General features: G+C 38.9%; 1 protein-coding gene across 1 annotated transcript in view; it reads left to right on the top strand.

Moving 5' to 3' along the window:
• The window catches only part of FAM120B (family with sequence similarity 120 member B), a 144931-nt gene that overhangs the window by 83557 nt on the left and 41087 nt on the right, over positions 1–20287 (top strand). The window contains exons 5-6 of the mRNA XM_063443360.1: positions 2450–2622; positions 4314–4406. Of these exons, the coding sequence (XP_063299430.1) occupies positions 2450–2622; positions 4314–4406 (266 nt within the window). The remainder of the gene's footprint in view (positions 1–2449; positions 2623–4313; positions 4407–20287) is intronic.

The raw sequence follows: 20287 nt of genomic DNA, 5'->3' as shown, positions 1-20287 counted from the left end.
CGTTAATAATATATAGAATTCGTAATTCCATTCCTGCAGGTGGACCAATGAACTCTATGCAGAGAAACAGAGAAACTGCTATGTTTATACTGCAGAGTAAATCCAGCCTCTAGAGGCGCTTCCGCGATTTACACGGAGTCCAGTGTCAAAAAAAGATCCCCATAGGAAAGCATTGAGTAATGCTTTTCTATGGGTGGGTTTGAATGCGCGCGTGCCTCTGGCTGCGCATGTGCATTCGGCTCCACAGGAGCTGACGGAGGAGGAGAGGTCACCAGTGCCGAGGGAGCCCGGCACATGATTAAGGTAAGCAAATAACTAACCATTTATTTGCCGCGGAACAGGGCCCTACTCACTGTTCAGGTGACTATGGCTCTATAGCGCTAGGAATACATGTTTGTATTCCTAACGCTATAGTGTTCCTTTAATAGGTTTTGGTCTCGTATTCATGCTTTATTTTCTCCACATTCAAGTAACTTCAGTTTTGCCAAAAAAGAAAAAAAATGAGCTGCAGGGTCTATTTTCCAATCAGGAAAACATTTTATTTATTTATTTATATATATATATATATATATATATATATATATATATATATATAGTGTGTGTGTATGTATAAGTAGCTCTGTCAAACGCATCTTTCTCCTATTGTTTACTCTTCTGTCCCTCTTTCAGAAACTGTACTTCTTTTCTTCATTTCTGATCCATTTCTCTAAAACATAAGACAAAGTAGGGACTTTTGTTCTTATGAATTATTCCTACGCTTGACAAATCTTGACAAAGTGTTGATCTTAAGGCATAAGGCAAGCACCACTTCATGTGTCAAGATAGTGGAGCTTGCCATTAACTCCACTCTTTGTCAAGATTTGTCAAGCGTAGGAAAATTACATAGGACAAAATAGTCCCTACTTTGTATTATGTTTTAAAAAGAAATAGATCAGAAATGAAGAAAAAAAAATAACAGATTTGGAAAGCAGAAGAGAATAGGAAACAATTGGAGAAAGACGAGTTAGTAGTGATTTCCAATTGTGCCACAAAATATTTTTGACTCCAAAATTATTTCTCTTTCTCAACAAACTGTTACCTCACATATTCACTATCATACGCTTCAATACTGTTTCTGCAAAAATATTTACCATTAGACAGGTAAAAACTTACCTTGTCAATCTGCATACAATGGGGTCTTGTGTATTCTAATAAGTTAAATATAAATTATTTCTCCTGCTAACTTATTTATTAATATTTCCCATTTATCATATTCATTATTTCCTTTTCATAGGAATTTAATTTCAAACAGAATTGTTGTTTTAAAAGCTTATTAACATATGACTACAGTTTTTAGAAAACCTTTACTGAATTGTAAGACAGGTTGTAGATAATAGGCTAGGTCAGCGGTTCCCAAACTGTGTGCTGGGGCGCCATGACGGGCACACAGGGGAGCCGCAAGATATTTTCCCGGTGCACCGAGAAATGTGCCTCCCTCTCCCCTGCCGGCTCTGCAGGACCGGAGAAGCGATCAGAGATCTCCCTCTCTGGCCCGCTACCACTGTAATGCTGGCAGATGGGTTCTTCTCTTACAAGCTCGGAGCGTTGCCATGGTTACTATGGCAACACTCCTTATCTCACGAGAGTGAACTCTAGCAGCTCCTGAGGCTGCTAGAGTTCACTTTCACTACTTGGACCACCAGGGTTCTCCACCGGACCTCCAGGGCTTGCAGGAAATGTCTCTTCTCCCAGGCAAAGGTAAGCAGGGAGGGGGGATATTAAAATAATTATTTTTATTTTTTTTCATTAAAATCAAATTAAACTTTTATTAATTAAAATAAAAAAAATAAAAGTATATATTTATCTGCACTCCTACCCCCACAGTTGCCCCCTCCATACACACACATTACCCCCCATACACAGTACAATACAGTACCCCTCACACAACCTGCCTCCCCACACACTGTACCCCTCATACAACCTGCCCTCACGCACAAATTGCCTCACACACACACTGCACCCCTGTCACACACACACTACATCCTTCACAAACACAAATCACAATCACTACTACAGCCCCTATCCCGGCAGATCCCAGGTAAGTTGTCAAACTGTTCTTGAACAGTACAACTACTTACTCTGGGAGGGCACTATGGCTCTACTGGCACCATAACCACTACAAAGTGCTCTAGTGGTTATTGTGATTGTATTGTTTCTTTAAATAATCTACCAGTGCCCTTCCCGAAATTGGGTTCTGGATCTGCGCTTGAACGGCAAGCATTTCTGCCAAACGGGCCCAGTATATGCCGCTGCACTGTACATATATACAACATAGGAAATTATTTTAACTTGGGGCACCTTGGAAACCTAAAAAGTTTGGGAACCACTGGGCTAGGTTATCAAAATATTTGTGCTTTCCCCTTGTAGAGTCTTATTTTCTTGCAAATCTAACATATGTTTTATTTTATAGGTGGAACACCAAGTGTGAGGAGGCTTTTGCTAGAGGAGGGCCCTGACACCCAAAGACTACGTTTCCATACTATTTTGGCCTGCTTTCAAGCGGAGAGTTGCACAGAGAAACTTAGCAACTTGAAACCTCCACATGCAGCTACATGTTGCCTGCTTATATATCTAGCACTGGAGGTACAAACTTTTAATGATAATTTGTTTGTCTTGTACATCATAAGAAAACAAAGAGCTCTTGGTATGTGGATAAAATAGCATGTACTTTTTAAAAAGACATCTCAAGCTCTTTGCTTAGTTTATGATGCAAGGAGGTATCTTCAATCTTCCCCACACACAATTGCTTGCAACTGCTTCTTAAAACTCAACCATTCAGTAGCTGCTACCCATAGTGTAGCTTCCTTCTTTGCCCATCAAAGTTCTTGGCAGAGTCCAACATATCTAGAAAAATTTAAACTGAACTGTCATTAGCAGTCTTGTTGCAGACCTGAAGATAATGTCACAGGAAGCATATATTGTTTTAGTAATATACTGTACATCTAATTAACATAGGGTGTATTTTTTTTTTATTTTTTTTTAACGCCATAAAATTTTTTGATATCTTAATGTAACTAGAAAATATGATGTTTAGGTATCTGTCAAACACCTGCCCCAGTGTTTACAAAAGTACAGATGTATGTTGGCACACAATCCTGTAACTAGGTGCAGGTATCGAGGTTACCCACCTGTAATAACCTCAAACAAAATATACACTAAATACAAAATATTAATACACACCAAATGAATTGCTTAAAAAAAATCAAGAAGCGTTTTAATTCATGTATTATACAAGGTAATTCATTAGTGCATCACTTCATTCAGTGTTTATCCTGTTGGATTGTATCTTCTGCAGCTGTGTGAAGTGCTTTATATGTCTGGAGTCTATCATTTTTTTGACCGTTTTTAAAACGCTGATTACAGTAGAAATCTGCCCGTTTATAATAGGGACAGAAACACTTCTCTGGCCAGGGCCACAAAGCTAACACTGGACAAGAGTGCATCTGCTTTGCCCCCTCCTGATTGGGCTCTAATACAGCTCATTGAGAAGCATTAGAAAGCCATAATCACGTGCTGCTCAAAGATAAACCTCTGATGTATTCCCCAACACAGATGTAGTTTGTGTCAGGGAAAGAGGGGGCAGGCTTGTAGAGGCTGCAGACAGCAGGTCTGCAGCTTTTCTCATATACCCCTAAAGAAAACATGCAGGAAAAATGCATGTTTTCTTTGGGGGATTTCTATGAAGTAGTTTAAATAGAAAGAAAGAAAAGTAAAGAGCATGTTCATTTTAAGAGCATCATGAAATAGGAATACAGATTTGTTTTAACAGACAACAGAAAAGCCATTTCATTTTGTTAGTATTTACCATACATTAAATATCTTTATGGCTTTTTTATGTTCATTCAATGTCTGTCCTATGTGGTGAAATATAGATGGTTATTAACTCTGTAATGACCGAAATGCTAATAAAATATCTTTAATGCCTTACATGTCATCATCCTAATTTGAGGGATCAGTGTCTCAAGCCTTTCCATCTGTTAAATCAGTAAATGCCTTTGGAGGTAATTCTAAAGTGTATGAGTGTATAGAGTTTGAGTGAGCTGATAAGGCAGTAACATGAATTGTTAAAGTTTTAAAGCTAGATATTTTGTGGGTTTGATGTTAGAACCTTCATAGCTTATGTATAGTTAAATATTTAGCCTTTCTGTTGTGTTTTTAATTCATATCTTCTGCATGGAAACAGATTTGAAAAAAAGTGTATTCCCTTCACATTTCTCACATCAATAATTAATGTATTCAACACTTCCAATATCCCCTTTCATTTTTCTCAACAGGTGCACAGCCTTGCTCTAGAGGATGTGGAAGCATTTCTGTCCCAGGCATTGTGTGTTGCAGGGAAATCTGCAGAACAGCTTAAGTGCCTGCAGGTAGCTATCATATATACCCTTTGTGTCTGGCAACTCTTTGTCCTTGCTGTTTATATATAAAAAATGACTGCATTTTTAGTTTAATCATTTGGTAAACATTAAAGAGTTAGAACAGGAAAACACACACACAAGCAAAAATTACGAAACCACACCATTTAATTTTATGCTTTCATTAGTTTACAAATAATGTGACAATGAGTGTTTGTATTTACAAAGATGTACAGTAAAAAACATATAAACAATATGAGCATTTTTTTCAGTTGAAAATGAGACCTAGTGTATATATCACACTTTTTGAATAATAGTTGCACTAACCGATTCCGAGTTTAAAAAACAAACAAACAAACCTTGCTTTTTTGGAATGTATCCACCCCTTCACGTGTGGGACATTCGTGTTTGATTTACTAGGAGTTTGGAATTCAGGTTAGAGAAAGAGTGTGTATGTCTCTGCTGGGCATGGCAACTATTTACAAAGCTTTGTAGCTGACCTGTGTCCGTAAGCAGCAGGTGTTGCCTAAAGGGTGGGCCAGAGTGGAAGAAGACTATGGTGAGTAAGCAACGGCACGCGCACCTGCCTGTCATCTGCTGCTGGCTGCACCTGTCATTAGACCCATTGTTAGTCATGGACAGGAATGCAAGCCTCACATCTGCCTGCACTTTCACTAGGAAGGCAGATGGCCCTGCAACACAGGAGAGGTGGGGGAAGGGAGGCTTATTATTTCCCTCCATCTTAACCCCCCCTTTAAAATATTGCTTTGCCCCCTCCTGATTGAGGAGGTAGCACTTATACATAAGTGGGCGAAAACTGTGAAAAGGGAAGCACCTAAATGAAAAATACTGATAGTAAAAAGCAAGAAAATTTTTTTATGAGATATATATATATATATATATATATATATATAATTTTTTTTCCCATTTCAAAAATGACTAATTATTTGTGTGTGTGTATATGTAAATATATATATATATATAATACACAATCCAGCGCACTCGCTTATTTACTAAGCAATTATTTCAAATCTTACAGATTGTAGTAGTTTTATTTAAAAAAAACACCTCACCTAGGCAAAAACCTATGGGGTTTAGTTACATTATGATCATATATGGCATAAGCCTGCAATAACGTCAATGTACCCTGTAACATACCCCATTCTTGACAGGTCCTACACTAGCAGCCTAATGCTTGCACTTATGAGATTATTCCACTTACTTGGGAAATACTTCCTTACTGGGACTCTCTGCAAGTCAAAGCTAAATAGGGTCCTGGAATGAGGCACCATTGACGTTGTGGCAGGCTTATGCAATATATGATCATATAATGTAACTAACCCCCATTGTTTTTTGCCTAGGTGAGTTGTTTTTAAATACTACAATCTGTAAGATTTGAAGCAATTGTTTAGTCAATAAGCGAGTGCTGGATCATGTATTTTGTATATTTTGTTCAGGTTCAGGTGAGTGACGCCCTCTTGGTTTCATATATATATATTTACACATATAATGGCAGTGAAACTTTTGGCACAAGTAACTTTTAAGACCTGGCTCAGGGGCGTATTAGCCGCGAGGCAAACAAGGCATTTGCCTTGGGCGGCATTTTCCAGGGGGCGGCAAAAAAAGCCGCCCCCAAATGCCCAAGGCAAATGTCTTGTTAGCCTTGCGGCTAACAGACATGCCGGCGGGCTGCTGGGCGATCGGGCGGCGCTGCCTGGCGGGCGGCCGGCGAGGGAGCACTTCCCCTGAGCTGTCTGCTCAGCTCCCTCGCCAGCCGCAGAGTGAGGCTGGGAGGCGGAGCCGGAATATGACGTCATATTCCGGCTCCCAGCCTCACTCTGAGGCGCGCGAGGGAGCTGAGCAGACAGCTCAGGGGAAGTGCTCCCTCGCCGGCCGCCCGCCAGGCAGTGCCGCCCGATCGCCCAGCAGCCACTGGACCACCAGGGAGGAAGAGACACCCCCCCTCCCCCCAGCATTCCCAAAGGTAAGGAGGCTGGGGGGGGGTGTTAAATTTAAAAAAAATGTGTTACAAATAAATGTAAAAAAAAACGTGTTAATAATAAATTTAAAAAAAAATGTGTTAAAAATAAATTTAAAAAAAAAACGTGTTAATAATAAATTAAAAAAAAGTGTTAAAAATAAATAAAAAAAATGTGTTAAAAATAAATTTTAAAAAAATGTGTTAAAAATAAATTTAAAAAAATGTGTTAAAAATAAATTTAAAAAAATGTGTTAATGTGGGTGGGTGAGTGTGTGTCTGTGTCTGTTAGTGTCTGTGTCTGTTAGTGTGTGTGTGTGTCTGTTAGTGTCTGTGTCTGTTAGTGTCTGTGTCTGTTAGTGTCTGTGTCTGTTAGTGTGTGTGTCTGTTAGTGTGTGTGTGTGTGTCTGTTAGTGTCTGTGTCTGTTAGTGTGTGTGTCTGTTAGTGTTTGTGTTTGCCTGTGAGTGTGTGTGTGTATGTTAGTGAGTGTGTGTGTCTGTTAGTGAGTGTGTGTGTCTGTTAGTGAGTGTGTGTGTCTGTTAGTGTGTGTTTGTCTGTTAGTGTGTGTGTTTGTCTGTTACTGAGTGTGAGTGTTTCTGTTAGCGAGTGTGTGTTTCTGTTAGCTAGTGTATGCGTATCTGTCAGTGAATGTGTGTGTGTGTATTTAGAATGCGGGGCGGGGGGAAAGGTTGGGTGGGGGTGGCGCGGGGGGGGAGGGGGATACACAAAACCAGGATACACCACTGACCTGGCTAGTAGTATAGGATTTTAAATTCTCAGATATCTTATATCTTATATATTTTATACACTGTATATTTATTTTCCTCCCATGACTAGATTATCTGCGAACATCCAACTTAAAGTTACATTCCAACTATCATAAACCTGTGTTTTAAATAGGTAATTTTGCATTGTTAATTGCTCCTCCTTCTAACACTTGGTCTAGGGTTGACAGTGTCCGTTCCCTAAGTGCAGAATCTGGAAGAGACCATTATTGAGTACTTATTATTGAGCAGAAGAATTGACACTTGCTTAAAGGTGGCAATTCCTTGTAAACAGGAAAATGTCAATGCATCAGAGAAAGGGATGGTTAATAAGCAATCTGGGTCAGGAACACATATAAGAATAATCTAAACAAATACCACAAATATCATATAAATGACTAAATACATTATTAGAAAGGTAATACCACAAAAGCATGGAAAAAGCACAAGGCAGTACCAGTTGTACCCAATGAGCTTTGATAAGATTGACACATTCATCATTAATTAGATGCTGTATGAAAAACGTTACCAGCACAATGCCCCAGATCCCAATGTACACCAGATTGTTCTCTTTTTATTACTGCAGCATGGGTTTAAAGTGTAAGTGTTTTTATTTATTTTTTTTCTTATAGGGGGGGGGGGGGGTGGGGGGGGAGTTGTATTTTAAGATCCCAGGATTTAATGAAACTACTGAAAGAAGATTAGGACAAATATAAAAACAGTTATGCTTAATTACTAACCTAACATTATTAGATTGCGTGATTAACAATTTTGTTTACTTCAGAGATTAATTGGCTTAGTCAATTATGGGGGAGCAAAGAGGAAGAAAAGAAAATTTTAACAGTAAGGTTTTGTGTTGGGGTTCTCTCCCCTCTAGGCATTCTACTGTATACAACATTAGACAAGGACAATGCAAAAAAAAAAAAAAAAGTATTGTGTTTGAGTGTGTTATACATAGGATCAAATGTTAACTTACAGGAAAGAAAATATACTAGTATGGGAAGTATTGAAGAAAAGGTTTAGAATTTTCACTGACAACTTTCTTTAGCACCTCTCATATCAGTTATTACAGCAACCAATTGACTGTGATGTATTATTATTGTTCCCAGCAAGTAGCAGGTTAACTAAGGTTAAGGAAATGCCCCTGTAACTGCAAAGTGATGTCACATAGGAAGTTATGCAGCTTGGCATGGCTCTTTGAGAAAACCAGGAAGGGCTTGGTGCATTTGTAAAAGGTTAGTGCAAGGTAACTCCCTTACTCAGGAAGGGAGGTCAAAAGTTGGCGTCATACATAGTGCACCAGCGAAGCCTATCTTGCTGACTGCTGTGCCAGAGTAACCAGGCTCACACCCTCTTGGCAAATGTCTCATCAATGCAAGCTAAAATTTTATATATTCAGCTTACATTTTTTACATACAAAGTGCTGAATGTCAGCATATAAAAGTCAATTTGGAAATTTCATTCAGTCAGAGTTCTAAAACGTGTTACTTATTTCAGTCAAGGTACTAATACTTGTGTGTGCATATATGTATAGATAGATAAAGTATAGTGCATTATTAATACAAAGTGCACACTAGCATATTCTGAAAAAAGGGGAATTGGGAGCACTTCCGGAACATAAATTTCTGCGTAGTGATCCTACCATAAAGACCAAAATATATATATAAAATACAGATAAGAGAACAGCGTGCACACACAAAAAAAAAATACTGTTTTAGATTAAACTACACTAATTTTAACATGGGAGATTAACCTGCTAACTGTAATACTGACTGCTTAAACCGCTTCCAGAGACTATATTATTCCCAAATTTTTTCTGTGTAGATTTGGAATTCAGACCAGATTCCTGTTGGGCTGAGCACCCACCCCGATTTGCAATACTTGCAAAGATAAGCCTAAATTTTCTGCAGATTATTCAACACATACAAAAACCAAGATAATCAAGTTTATGTATCTAAAAGGGTCTTGAATGGTTACTCCATAGAAAAATTATTTTTTTCATAAAAATTAAATAACTCTTGCTGTGCTAGTTCACCTCTCCCTCATCTATAAAAATAAAATAAAGCTTAAACTTACCTCTGTTCCAGCACCAAAGTCAAATCCTTCGCTCTGCCCGATCTTCCTCTGCTGTTGACTGACATCACTTGCCACTTGTTGGAGGGAGCCGAATGTCAGAGAGGGGGTGGGCTAAGAGTAAAACATGGACAGCATGGAGGGGACTGCACTGGCGCTTATGCTGTGCATGCTCACATAAGATGTCCAATATGCAGAGAATTCACATTAGTTACATGGAACTCTTGTACTAGGCTGGCTAAGGATGCACTCAAAGGCATTACAAATCACTCAAGTGGTCATGGAGCCAGGACTTTAATTTATGTTCTGTTTCTATTTCGATGTAAGTTTAATTTTTGCAACCCAGTTATGCCTTTATGAGTTATTACATGCCATAAGGGGACAGGATGAAATGGCATTCAACAGTAACTAGGCCCTGATTGGCCATCGCGAAAACTGGGCAAATGACTGCTGGGCTGTAATTGCCATGGGCCAAGTCTGATAAGGAAGATATAACCCTGATGGCTCATGCAGATTGGGTGCCAGCCACGCTTTGCATAATCGCAGACGGTACTTAGATCGGCCTGAGAAACTATTTCTCAAGCTCCGCGGTGCAGGGTAACCCGCAGCAACTTTCCGACATAGAACAGCACCTGCACTTGCAAGAAGATGAATCTCTGCCTGCACCTGACAGAGGTGCAGCTATAAAGAGACCAGAAACCACTTGTCTACCAGGGCTTTCAGTGTCCCCCCCCCCCCACTGTTCAAAAAGTAAGAAGAAGGGAGGGGGAATATACAACTTATTTTCCATTTTTTTAATAAAAAATATATTAAAACATATTTATTTAGTAATTAAATTGCTCCCGTCACCCCCACACACACACAATCCAGGCCTCAACAAAGTTACAAACATTGGAACCCCAATAGACACACTTCATCCTACAGTACTTCCCTTACACACACGCAACACATCCCAGACACGCACTCAGAACATCCCTGACACACATAATACATCCCTGACATACACAGCATATCCCTGACACAGATTCAGCACATCCCTTACATACACCGTGTGAAGAAACAACACCTTTTGTTTTGTTACCTTTGATTTTCCTCGTTCGGTAGATAAAACTACCGAACACCGACCACCCCCCTGGTTCATTAACTACAAACCAGACTGCAAATTAAGTGCTCTGTGTGGCACGAAAGGTAGCAGCGGGACCTGGTCGTCGAGTGTCTAGAACTAAAACGGACACTCGACTTCCCGAACGCCCGTCAACCTCGTGAAAGCCTGCTTCCTCTCACCGTCCAGCCAGGAGAGCGCTTTTCGGTAGGTTTGTTCCCACGAACTAGGGGAACAAACGCTACCTATGAGCCAGGCTGGATTTGTTCGGTTTTTAGACTTTTCGAAATAGTCAAATTAAGACCCATGGAACTCCTGAACCAATGTGGGTGATTTTTGAATATGCTGGTCCCCCAAATCAGGGATATCAGGGGATTTGTGGGGTTTCCATGGAGTTTAGGGTACTTTCTTTTGTGGTTTTGTGGAAATGTGTGTTTTTTGTGTTTGGAGATAATTGAGTTTACTATAGTGCTTGACTCAATTATCTCCCAAGTACAGGGGAAGGATTATATTATTGTATGTAGAAGTGTCCTGGACCTGAGAGCCAATGTAACTGCAGAATGTATTTGGTCATTGTCCCCTCTCAGGTCCAGTGGGGAATGCCCCTGGAATATGTCAATGTAAACCCTGTACTTTTGTAACTGCATATAAATCGAGCGGTTAGCCTGAATAAACCATTCCTGTTGCACCCTTCATCTAGTTTAGGCTGATGTTTGAATGTCCGTCTGATGTTTGAATGTCCGTCTGATTTGCTTGGGGCATATACTTGGATGCTGTACTTCGTCAGGAGAACGTTTGAATCAACACCCGAACTGCGAGCTACAGGTGATACTCGAAAAATTAGAATATCGTGCAAAAGTTCATTTATTTCAGTAATGCAACGTAAAAGGGGAAACTAATATATGAGATAAACGCATTACATGCAAAGCAAGATAGTTCAAGCCGCGATTTGTCATAAGTGCGATGATTTGCTTACAGCTCATGAAAATCCCAAATCCACAATCTCAGTAAATTAGAATATTGTGAAAAGGTGCAATATTCTAGGCTCACAGTGTCCCACTCTAATCAGCTAAGTAAGCCATAACACCTGCAAAGGGTTTCTGAACCTTTAAATGGTCTCTCAGTCTGGTTCAGTAGGAATCACAATCATGGGGAAGACTGCTGACCTGACAGTTGTGCAGAAAACCATAATTGACACCCTCCATAAGGAGGGAAAGCCTCAAAAGGTAATTGCGAAGGAAGTTGGATGTTCCCAAAGTGCTGTATCAAAGCACATTAATAGAAAGTTATGTGGAAGGTAAAAGTGTGGAAGAAAAAGGTGCACAAGCAGCAGGGATGACCGCAGCCTGGAGAGGATTGTCAGGAAAAGGCCATTCAAAAGTGTTGGGGGCTTTCACAAGGAGTGGACATATTTTCATAATGTTACAAATATGTCTTTGCATAGTTATCAAAAGAAATATTTAGCACACTTATTGTATATTGGGCAAAACCAGATTGATTTTTTTCCCTCTCTTGTAAACGCCACTGACCTCTCAAAGAATGCATTCTTTTCTTTTTTTTTTTAAGTCCCTGGAGCAAAACTGAAGCATGTTTACCCAGCAAGAAAAGCGGGACAAATCTTTTCACAATATAATAATTAAACGTGTCTGTAATGGTATTAATTATGTAATGTAAGTTTGCAGGGAATGGGTAAAATCACAGAATTTGACCCAAAATTGGCATCTTAGTATTTACTAAAGTCATTCAGTGTCACATTTGGAGACAAGTTGTGAATTGCAACTCTGATGATAAGCTAGTTGGTTGCCTTAAAAAAAAAACAAAAAAAAAAACATTTAAATAAAAATACCCAAACAAACACATAAAAGCCCCAAATTCAATACATAGTTATATACTTATATACTTATATTCTCAAACCCAGCACTCACTGCTCCTGGTTTTGTAGATGCAAAAAAACTACAGTCTGATAAATAGATTCCCTTGGCAGAGCAGACTCACAGGACTTTTTATAGTGTAATTAAAATTATACTTTTATTAGTGCAGTAGAAGCAAAATTGTAGTCTGCGTTTTCGATCCTAACCAGACTTTTTTCAAGACCTTTTAGAAATACAAAAAACAAACACACACTTAAATAGGTAAGTGAATCATTTGAGGGTGATGAAAATGAGATTGTGGTTATGTCGTAGGTGCCTTGGGTAATTACCAAATATAAACACCTTTACTAGAGGGGTAATTATTTACCTTGTGAAAAAGATACGCGCTGCATACAACATAAGAATATATATACAACTATTTACAAAAAGATACAGTATATTAGAAGGAAATGGAGACATTTCACAGTAAATGTATCAAAATTAAAATAATGTATACACATAGTGCTAGGGTACTCATAACAACCCCTACGAAATGAGGAAGTGATAGCATGTCTCAAGTATCTTCACTTACCTTACCTCTCCAGTAAGGGCTATCCACTATCTTGCACTAGCATTTGTGAAGTATGTGTCACGGTGCTACTTCAGCCAAGTTTACATAAATATTTATGTAGAAAGGCACACGCTGGACTTCTTAACCTGGAAAATGTGTTATTTATCACACTCTGGTTACATCTACATGTATATATAAATTCACAAGAAATTCAACTAGGCAAAAAATAATAGGGGTTTAGTTACAATATATGATCATACATTGCATAAGCCTGCCACAATGTCAATGCACCACATTCTTTGCGGGTCCTACTCTAGTAACCTACTGTTTTCTCTTATGAGATTAATCCACTTACTTGGGAAATACTTACTCCTAAGACTCTCTGCAGGGCAAGGTTAAATAGGGCCCTTGAATGAGGCACTTGTGAAGGGAAGGGTGCAAAACCAGGGAGTTGTCCTGGACTCCCAAATATAAATATATGAAACCAGGGGGCTACACTCACATTAACATGCATACATTAGAGGGTGCTGCTGGGGCCAATTCATACAAGATCTAGCACACTTGCTCATTCACTAAACAGCATTTTCAAGTCTCACAGAATGTAATCGTTTTATTTAAAAAACATTTCACCTAGGCAAAAATGGGGGTTTAGTTACAATATATGATCATACATTGCATAAGCCAGCCACAACGTCACTGTACCCCTAGAAAGCTAATGCCTAAAATGTTTGTGTGTGTGTGTGTGTGTGTGCGCGCGCAGACATATGTTTAACATTGTATTGACGATCCACTGACTTCAGGTGGATCCTGACTTCCCTAACCACCATAGCTTTCTTGGTTTATGCTATGCAAGTAAAGCTAAGCCTTAATAGCAAGCCAGTAATCAATGAGTTGCATTAACAATTAAACAGCTGTCCATGAGTGGTTCACTGGCTTTGCATCTCTTTCTGAGTTGTGTTTCGAAGCTGTTGTATGCAGCAAACACAGACTCAAAGGAATCTATGTTTAAAATGGAATGAGGCAAAAATGTGATTCTTTGTTGAACTTATTTGCATATGCCCATCCTGCTTTGAGGTAGTAACATCACTGCAAATTTGTGATTTTTGTGGGAAAAGCAAGTCTTATGGCTTGACTGGTGTGCAGACATATGTTTAACATTGTATTGAATCACAACTTTTGCATAATGGTCTGTGGTGATAAGACCCATAAGCTCTTTCATGTGTAACAGGTTAGAGATGAGCAATTATCATCTAACCTTTATCTAACCAGTGGAAAAGGAAACAGACTAAATATATCTTCTTGTTGACTGGATTCAATTGGACTTCTTTCAATTATTATTTAAACCCTTACCCATGGAACAGTGTTGGGTGGATGACGAAACCACTGAAATAACAGGACCAAGGTGGGTCAAGGAGCAAACAGTTGAAAGATGAAAAACACAAAAATATATCTGTGAAGGGCACTTGCTAGTTGTTAACATGTATCCACGTTTTATTAGTGGTATCAAAAACTATCTCTACCTCAAATATGGATTAAATTGCCCTTGAATGTTCTTGATGATAAATCTCAACTTCACGGAAAAGCTGTATATAGAAAAAGTACACAAACAGAAAAGAAAATCTTCTAGTTTAGTATTATTGTAAAAGTCGGAAAAGACCTTAATAAATGCACCCACTAAGAAAAACAATATTCAATCATATCATCTAATTATATTCTTGAATTTTAAGAATCCCAGACATGTGTGAAGGACTAGGATTAACAATATCATTGTTGAGAATGTTATTAAATGGCATAATGCAGAGGAAAGCAAGTGATTTATGCCCTTTATTGGGAAACATTATGGTTTGTTATGGTTTAAAAAAAAAAACATAGGAACAGGTTAATAATGTTTTTTTTGTTCCTATTGTGAATTTACGTTAAAATCTTTTTCTGATCTTTAGAAAATCCTTGTCAATTTGTATCTTATTACAAGGAATTTTAGAAGATGGCTCAAAAGATTAATTTCACTTAATATAGTTAATACCATAAGCTTTTACTTTCTGTAGATTTGTAGAGATTTTTTTATCGCAGAATTGCAACAATGACAGTAATGTTCCAAATTTTGGTTGACTGAAAAAAAAAGCAAAATAAAGTAACTTAAATTGGGCCAAGCATACCGCGATTTACAACACTCAAAAAAAATCTAAGTGGCATTCATTAGACAATGGAAAATAAATTTGTATTAAATGAGATTTAAAAAAAAAAAAAAAAAGGAGAGAGAGAGAGAGAGAAAAAGTAGGAGGTTCCAATTCTATGCAGGTAATAACAGAGCCACTACAAAAAGAACACCAAAACAAAAACTCACCTTGGGAGAATACATGTTTTTGACATCAAGCAAAAAAAAGGCCTAACATGTTTCAGACAATATGCTTAAGGACCTTAGAGTTTGAAACGCATTCGCTCTGTTCGTTTTTTTGTTGTTGTTTTTTTTTCTTCTGTTCCACCATCTATTTCATTTGTGTACACTATAAATCCTCTTAATCTGCGCCATTTGTTCCTGGACCATTTTTACAACTTTTTACTTTTATTTTTGACTTGTTAGCTCTATATTCAGAGCATCACTGTATCCCCTTTTTCACCTTTCACTGGACATGTGCTTGTAATCACACACATCTACTTGCTGAATGTGGTATTTCACAACACGCAAAGGAGGGGGAGATGAGTGTGGCATAAAACCTCCTTTGATATACAGGAAGCAGAGTTTGACTGAAGCTGTTTGACACTTTGTCATGTTTTGTCAACTCTACAACTGTACACAATCACTGGTAAATATGTTTAGAATGTTCACAAAAAAAAAAAGATTGTAATAAGATACCTATTATTGCAATGAGTTACTTCACCAAGTCTTAATGGTAGACATCCATCAAGTAAAAAATTGCCGTGTCCCAATAAAGGAAAGATGAAATTTTGCTGATATTGTGCAGTCTGCTATTTTTTTTGCCTGTATTTGCAAGAGAGCATGTCTTACATGGTTTTATATTTATTCTGTGTATTTGTCAGTCTGTCATTCTTTGGTTTTGTGTTTATGTAATAATGGTGGAAATAGCATTCCATGGCTGGTAACATACAATTTCTGGCACTCCAGATGCTACTGTGGCAAAAAAAAAATATACAATAACAGAAAAATCATAAATTAAATTTTTTGTTAAGTAGAAAGCAATTGCAGCAGGACATGACTGCTTACATGAACTTACAATTTACAGAACACCGTTTTTTGTTGTTGTTTTTTTAAAGCTTGCAAAGCATCATGGTAGTTTTGGTGTTAAAGCAGGTCGACATCTATCTTCTATCTATCCTTGCTGGATCAAATTATTTTATTTACCTAATTCAGCATTGTCAACTGAAGCCTTATATTTCTTCAAGTTATGCCCTGAGCATGCTCAAACCAGTCACATTTATTTTTTTACAGCAAGGTAGTTGGGGACCAAGATTTCTAATAACAGACCTGAATATCCCATGATGTTATGGAATGATTGCATGCCAGACATCTTATTCAAACAACTCCCTTCAGCCTCCGTAATCATAAATGCAAACTGCATGAGATAATTCTAAAAATCACACCTACAAAATATAACTCCTACAAAGATCAAGAACCATCATGGCTATTTTTTGGTACTTTTTAAATGTCACGTGAAGCTGTACTTTATGTTGAAATTATCAATAAATAATGATGATAAATTGTGGCAATAAAAATAAGTCTGAATTTGTGAGAAAATTTTACCTAAAATATAAATCATAATTTTTTTTATTCCACTAACTGTAAAAATGGCAGACATGATATATCAGTGAACTTTCACTTATCACTTGGAGCATTTAAAAAAATAAGTGATATGATTTACTGAAAATGCAAAACCAGTTTGTATTATTTGTTTTTAAACATTCATCCTGGCACACATTCTGACTTATGTTTTAGGCTATAGATTTATAAACAGTAAACAAGTTAATATTTCTGTCTGTTTTGCCTCTTCAAATTGTTGTTTGTTTCCATTACAATGAATTAGAGGCATGAATATAAAATATAAATATTTGTTGACACTATAGTTTCACACAAGTTCAGTTAAACGGAATGTTTTCATTTTGTTGAAAGACACACTTTACACTGAATTGGTAATAAAAGTTAGCACCATGACCTTCCTGTGCATATCAACACTAAACAGGGAAGCTGTTTACAGTTAAATATTTACCGTGCTACACTAGAAGCATTTGAGAACCAGTTCTTCTGGTTTCAAGTATCATTACAAGCCATCAAGCAGGCCTCTAATTATTTCAAATTGTTTTCCTTATCCACCTACACTACTAATGTCATATAACTTAAACTTTTCTCTACTAAAGGGTCAACAAAGAACAGAAATATTTATATAAATAAAGTCAAGCAAATACTAAAATTGCTCAAGAACAAATCCCTACTTTCAGCAAGAAGTTGTCATATATATTATTTTTTTTTTCAAAGTTTATTAAGTTGAGAAGTGCAATCTAGCTGAGAATGCATAGTTATCAGAAAGCAATATAACCAAAGGGTGATACATGAAAAGAGAGATTACATAATCATCGAAGAGAGACAACCATATAGAGAGTACTGCATTGCAGCATAACAGTATAGTCTAACAGAGTAACGTTGTTTTTGCCCAACATACAAGACAATGGTAAAATAGTAGGGTTAGTATGTTAAAGTGAGGTCTGGATACCCAAGGGGCATACAGGGTGGATGTAGTATTGCACAGCTTGAGGCCAGCATTTATGCCAGTAGTGCGTTACACCCATGGGGCAGGATAAGGTTGCGTAATGGAACCTAGCTGGTTACTGTGTCCCTAAGTCTGTGTTTTAGTAATTGAGAGGTACAGCAAGTAATCTGTTGGACAATTATGTTGCTATTGGAGACCCTTAGGTTAGTTAGTTATACCCTTTTCTCATAGGCAGTCCCAGGAGCGAGTTTAGGTGTAGTGGTGTTTGGTGGTCCACTCTCGCTCAGGAGAGGGTTTGTGTATGTGGGCGCCTCAGAGAGTGTGTGGTGCATTCAAGATATGTAGGTGGTGGTCATATATATTATATATATGTTTTCCCCAGGCACCATAAGCACAAATGATCAAGTCCCCATGTCCTAGTCTGTCTTCATTCAGTTTCTTATTACTGCAATGACATTAAAGGACCACTCTAGGCACCCAGACCACTTCAGCTTAATGAGGTGGTCTGGGTGCCAGGTCCTTCTAGGGTTAACCCATTTTTTCATAAACATAGCAGTTTCAGAGAAACTGCTATGTTTATGAATGGGTTAAGCCTTCCCCCTATGTCCTCTAGTGGCTGTCTCATTGACAGCCGCTAGAGGCGCTTGCGTGATTCTCACTGTGAAAATCACAGTGAGAGCACGCAAGCGTCCATAGGAAAGCATTATGAATGCTTTCCTATGTGACCGGCTGAATGCGCGCGCAGCTCTTGCCGCGCGTGCGCATTCAGCCGACGGGGAGGAGAAGAGGAGGATCGGAGGAGGAGAGCAGGAGGAGATCTCTCCGCCCAGCGCTGGAAAAAGGTAAGTTTTTACCCCTTTCCCCTTTCCAGAGCCGGGCGGGAGGGGGTCCCTGAGGGTGGGGGCACCCTCAGGGCACTCTAGTGCCAGGAAAACGAGTATGTTTTCCTGGCACTAGAGTGGTCCTTTAAAAAAAATCTCTACTGCCATAAGTGAGCAGAATTTTAATATACCCTAACATAAATACATCTACCATTTGCTAGAGGGACAGTCCCTTGGGGAGCACTAACAGAGAGGGATTGGGGAGAAGAGGCAGAGCCAAAGAAACACTGAAAGAGCGCTGGGAGAGAGCGGTATCTCGTAGACCAACATTACGGAGGATGTGCAGAAGCTGTTGATGATCAACAGTGTCAAAAGCAGCAGAAAGGTCGAGGAGAATTAGGATAGAGTAGTGGCCACAGGATTTTTCAGTGATAAGATCATTGGATACTTTTGTCACAGCTGTTTCAACAGAGTAACAAGCGCAGAATCCAGATGAAAGCTGGTCAAGCAGAGAGTAGGATTTGAGGAAGTCTGTCAATCAGGCATACACAGCTCTCCCAAGAATCTTAAAGGCAAATGGCCGTAGCAAGATAGGGCGGTAGTTGGACAGGGAATTAGGGTCAAGGTTGGGCTTTTTCAGAATCGGGGTTACAGTTGCATGTTTGAAGGGTAGAGGAAATGTGTCAGAGAAGAGAAAAAGATTAAAAATGTTAGTGAAAGGCAGAGCAAGAGAAAAGACAAAGTGCGGATGTGATACGAGGGTTAGTGAAAGGCAGAGCAAGAGAAACAAGACAAAGTGCGGATGTGATACGAGGGAACAGGTGGTGGGGCAGGAGCAACAGAGCAGAGCAGAAACCTCTTCTGCTGTAGTGGTTGCAAATGAGCATCGGACAGCTGAGGGAGTGTGGTTGGGGGAAAAGTTGGTAGGGGATGGAGAGAGATGAGGTCTCTTCCCTTATTGTAGAAATCTTCTCACTGACGTGAGTTGCAAAGCTGTGGTGGTCACGTTGGTAGGAGGAGGAGGCACAACAGGGCAAAGAAGAGAGTTAAAAGCATGAAAGAGTCGTTTGGGCTTTCAGGAGAGTGTAGTTATGAGTGTATTGAAGTAGTTTTCTTTTGAAGAGGAAAGAGCCAGACTATAGGAGTGCAGCATACATTTATAGTGCTGACGCAGAGTTAGACTTTCTCCAGCAGCGTTCAGCAGCTCTGGAACATTTTTGGACGTATCGGGTCAGCTTGGTGTGGCAGGGTTGTGATTGGGGCCCCTTCATGCATTTAAGTGTTTTTTTTTTGTTTGTTTTTTAATTCTTTATTTTTTGCTGGGCAAAGAAATATAACCATATGCCGACGGCATTCCTCCCGCAGATTTTCAACCGTTATAACAATGGGGTATACAGGGTTGCTTGCACATTTTTAGTTAATTAGTTTTAACGTAGCTTAACATGTCTAGTAACATCTTGACAGTATAGTAGCACAGATAAGCATATTTAAGCTAGACATTGCTTAAGTGAAAGGGTTGCTGACTTCAGGTCTAAGCCTGAGGTGATGGGTCACTGATTATAAAGTATAGCATTCTAGGTTGTTAAACATATATGTAGTTAAAAAGCAAGATTTGGTAAGACCTCAGCATCTGTAATAGTGGGAATTTACTCCACACATACATCCCCCAGTGTGGTGAGGTGCCCGGCATTAACTCTGGAGCTCAGTAGCAGGTAATCGCCCGAGAGGCACAAGCTTATTGACAGCTGCATCATAAAATAGAGTAACATAAGATACCTGAGTAAGACACATTGCTTATGTTGTGGGCTAAACCTGCTAGGTTGCGCTGCGGGATATGAATAGGTCCAGGGGCAGTTCACGCTCACCCCCCGCCAGCTTTATTGACTTAGTGAGGTAGTCCGGAGTGGGAGCTGACGTGGGGCAGGTTAGTGCCATTTTGCTAGGCTACTGCCGCGGTAAGTCTGCTGTGTGTTTCAAGGGGGGTCCATGCTTTTCTTGTGGAGTTCCTATGG

This window comes from Pelobates fuscus, chromosome 2 (genome assembly GCF_036172605.1).
Source record: "Pelobates fuscus isolate aPelFus1 chromosome 2, aPelFus1.pri, whole genome shotgun sequence".
NCBI lineage: Eukaryota > Metazoa > Chordata > Amphibia > Anura > Pelobatidae > Pelobates > Pelobates fuscus.
This window is presented reverse-complemented; position numbering and strand designations above follow the sequence as displayed.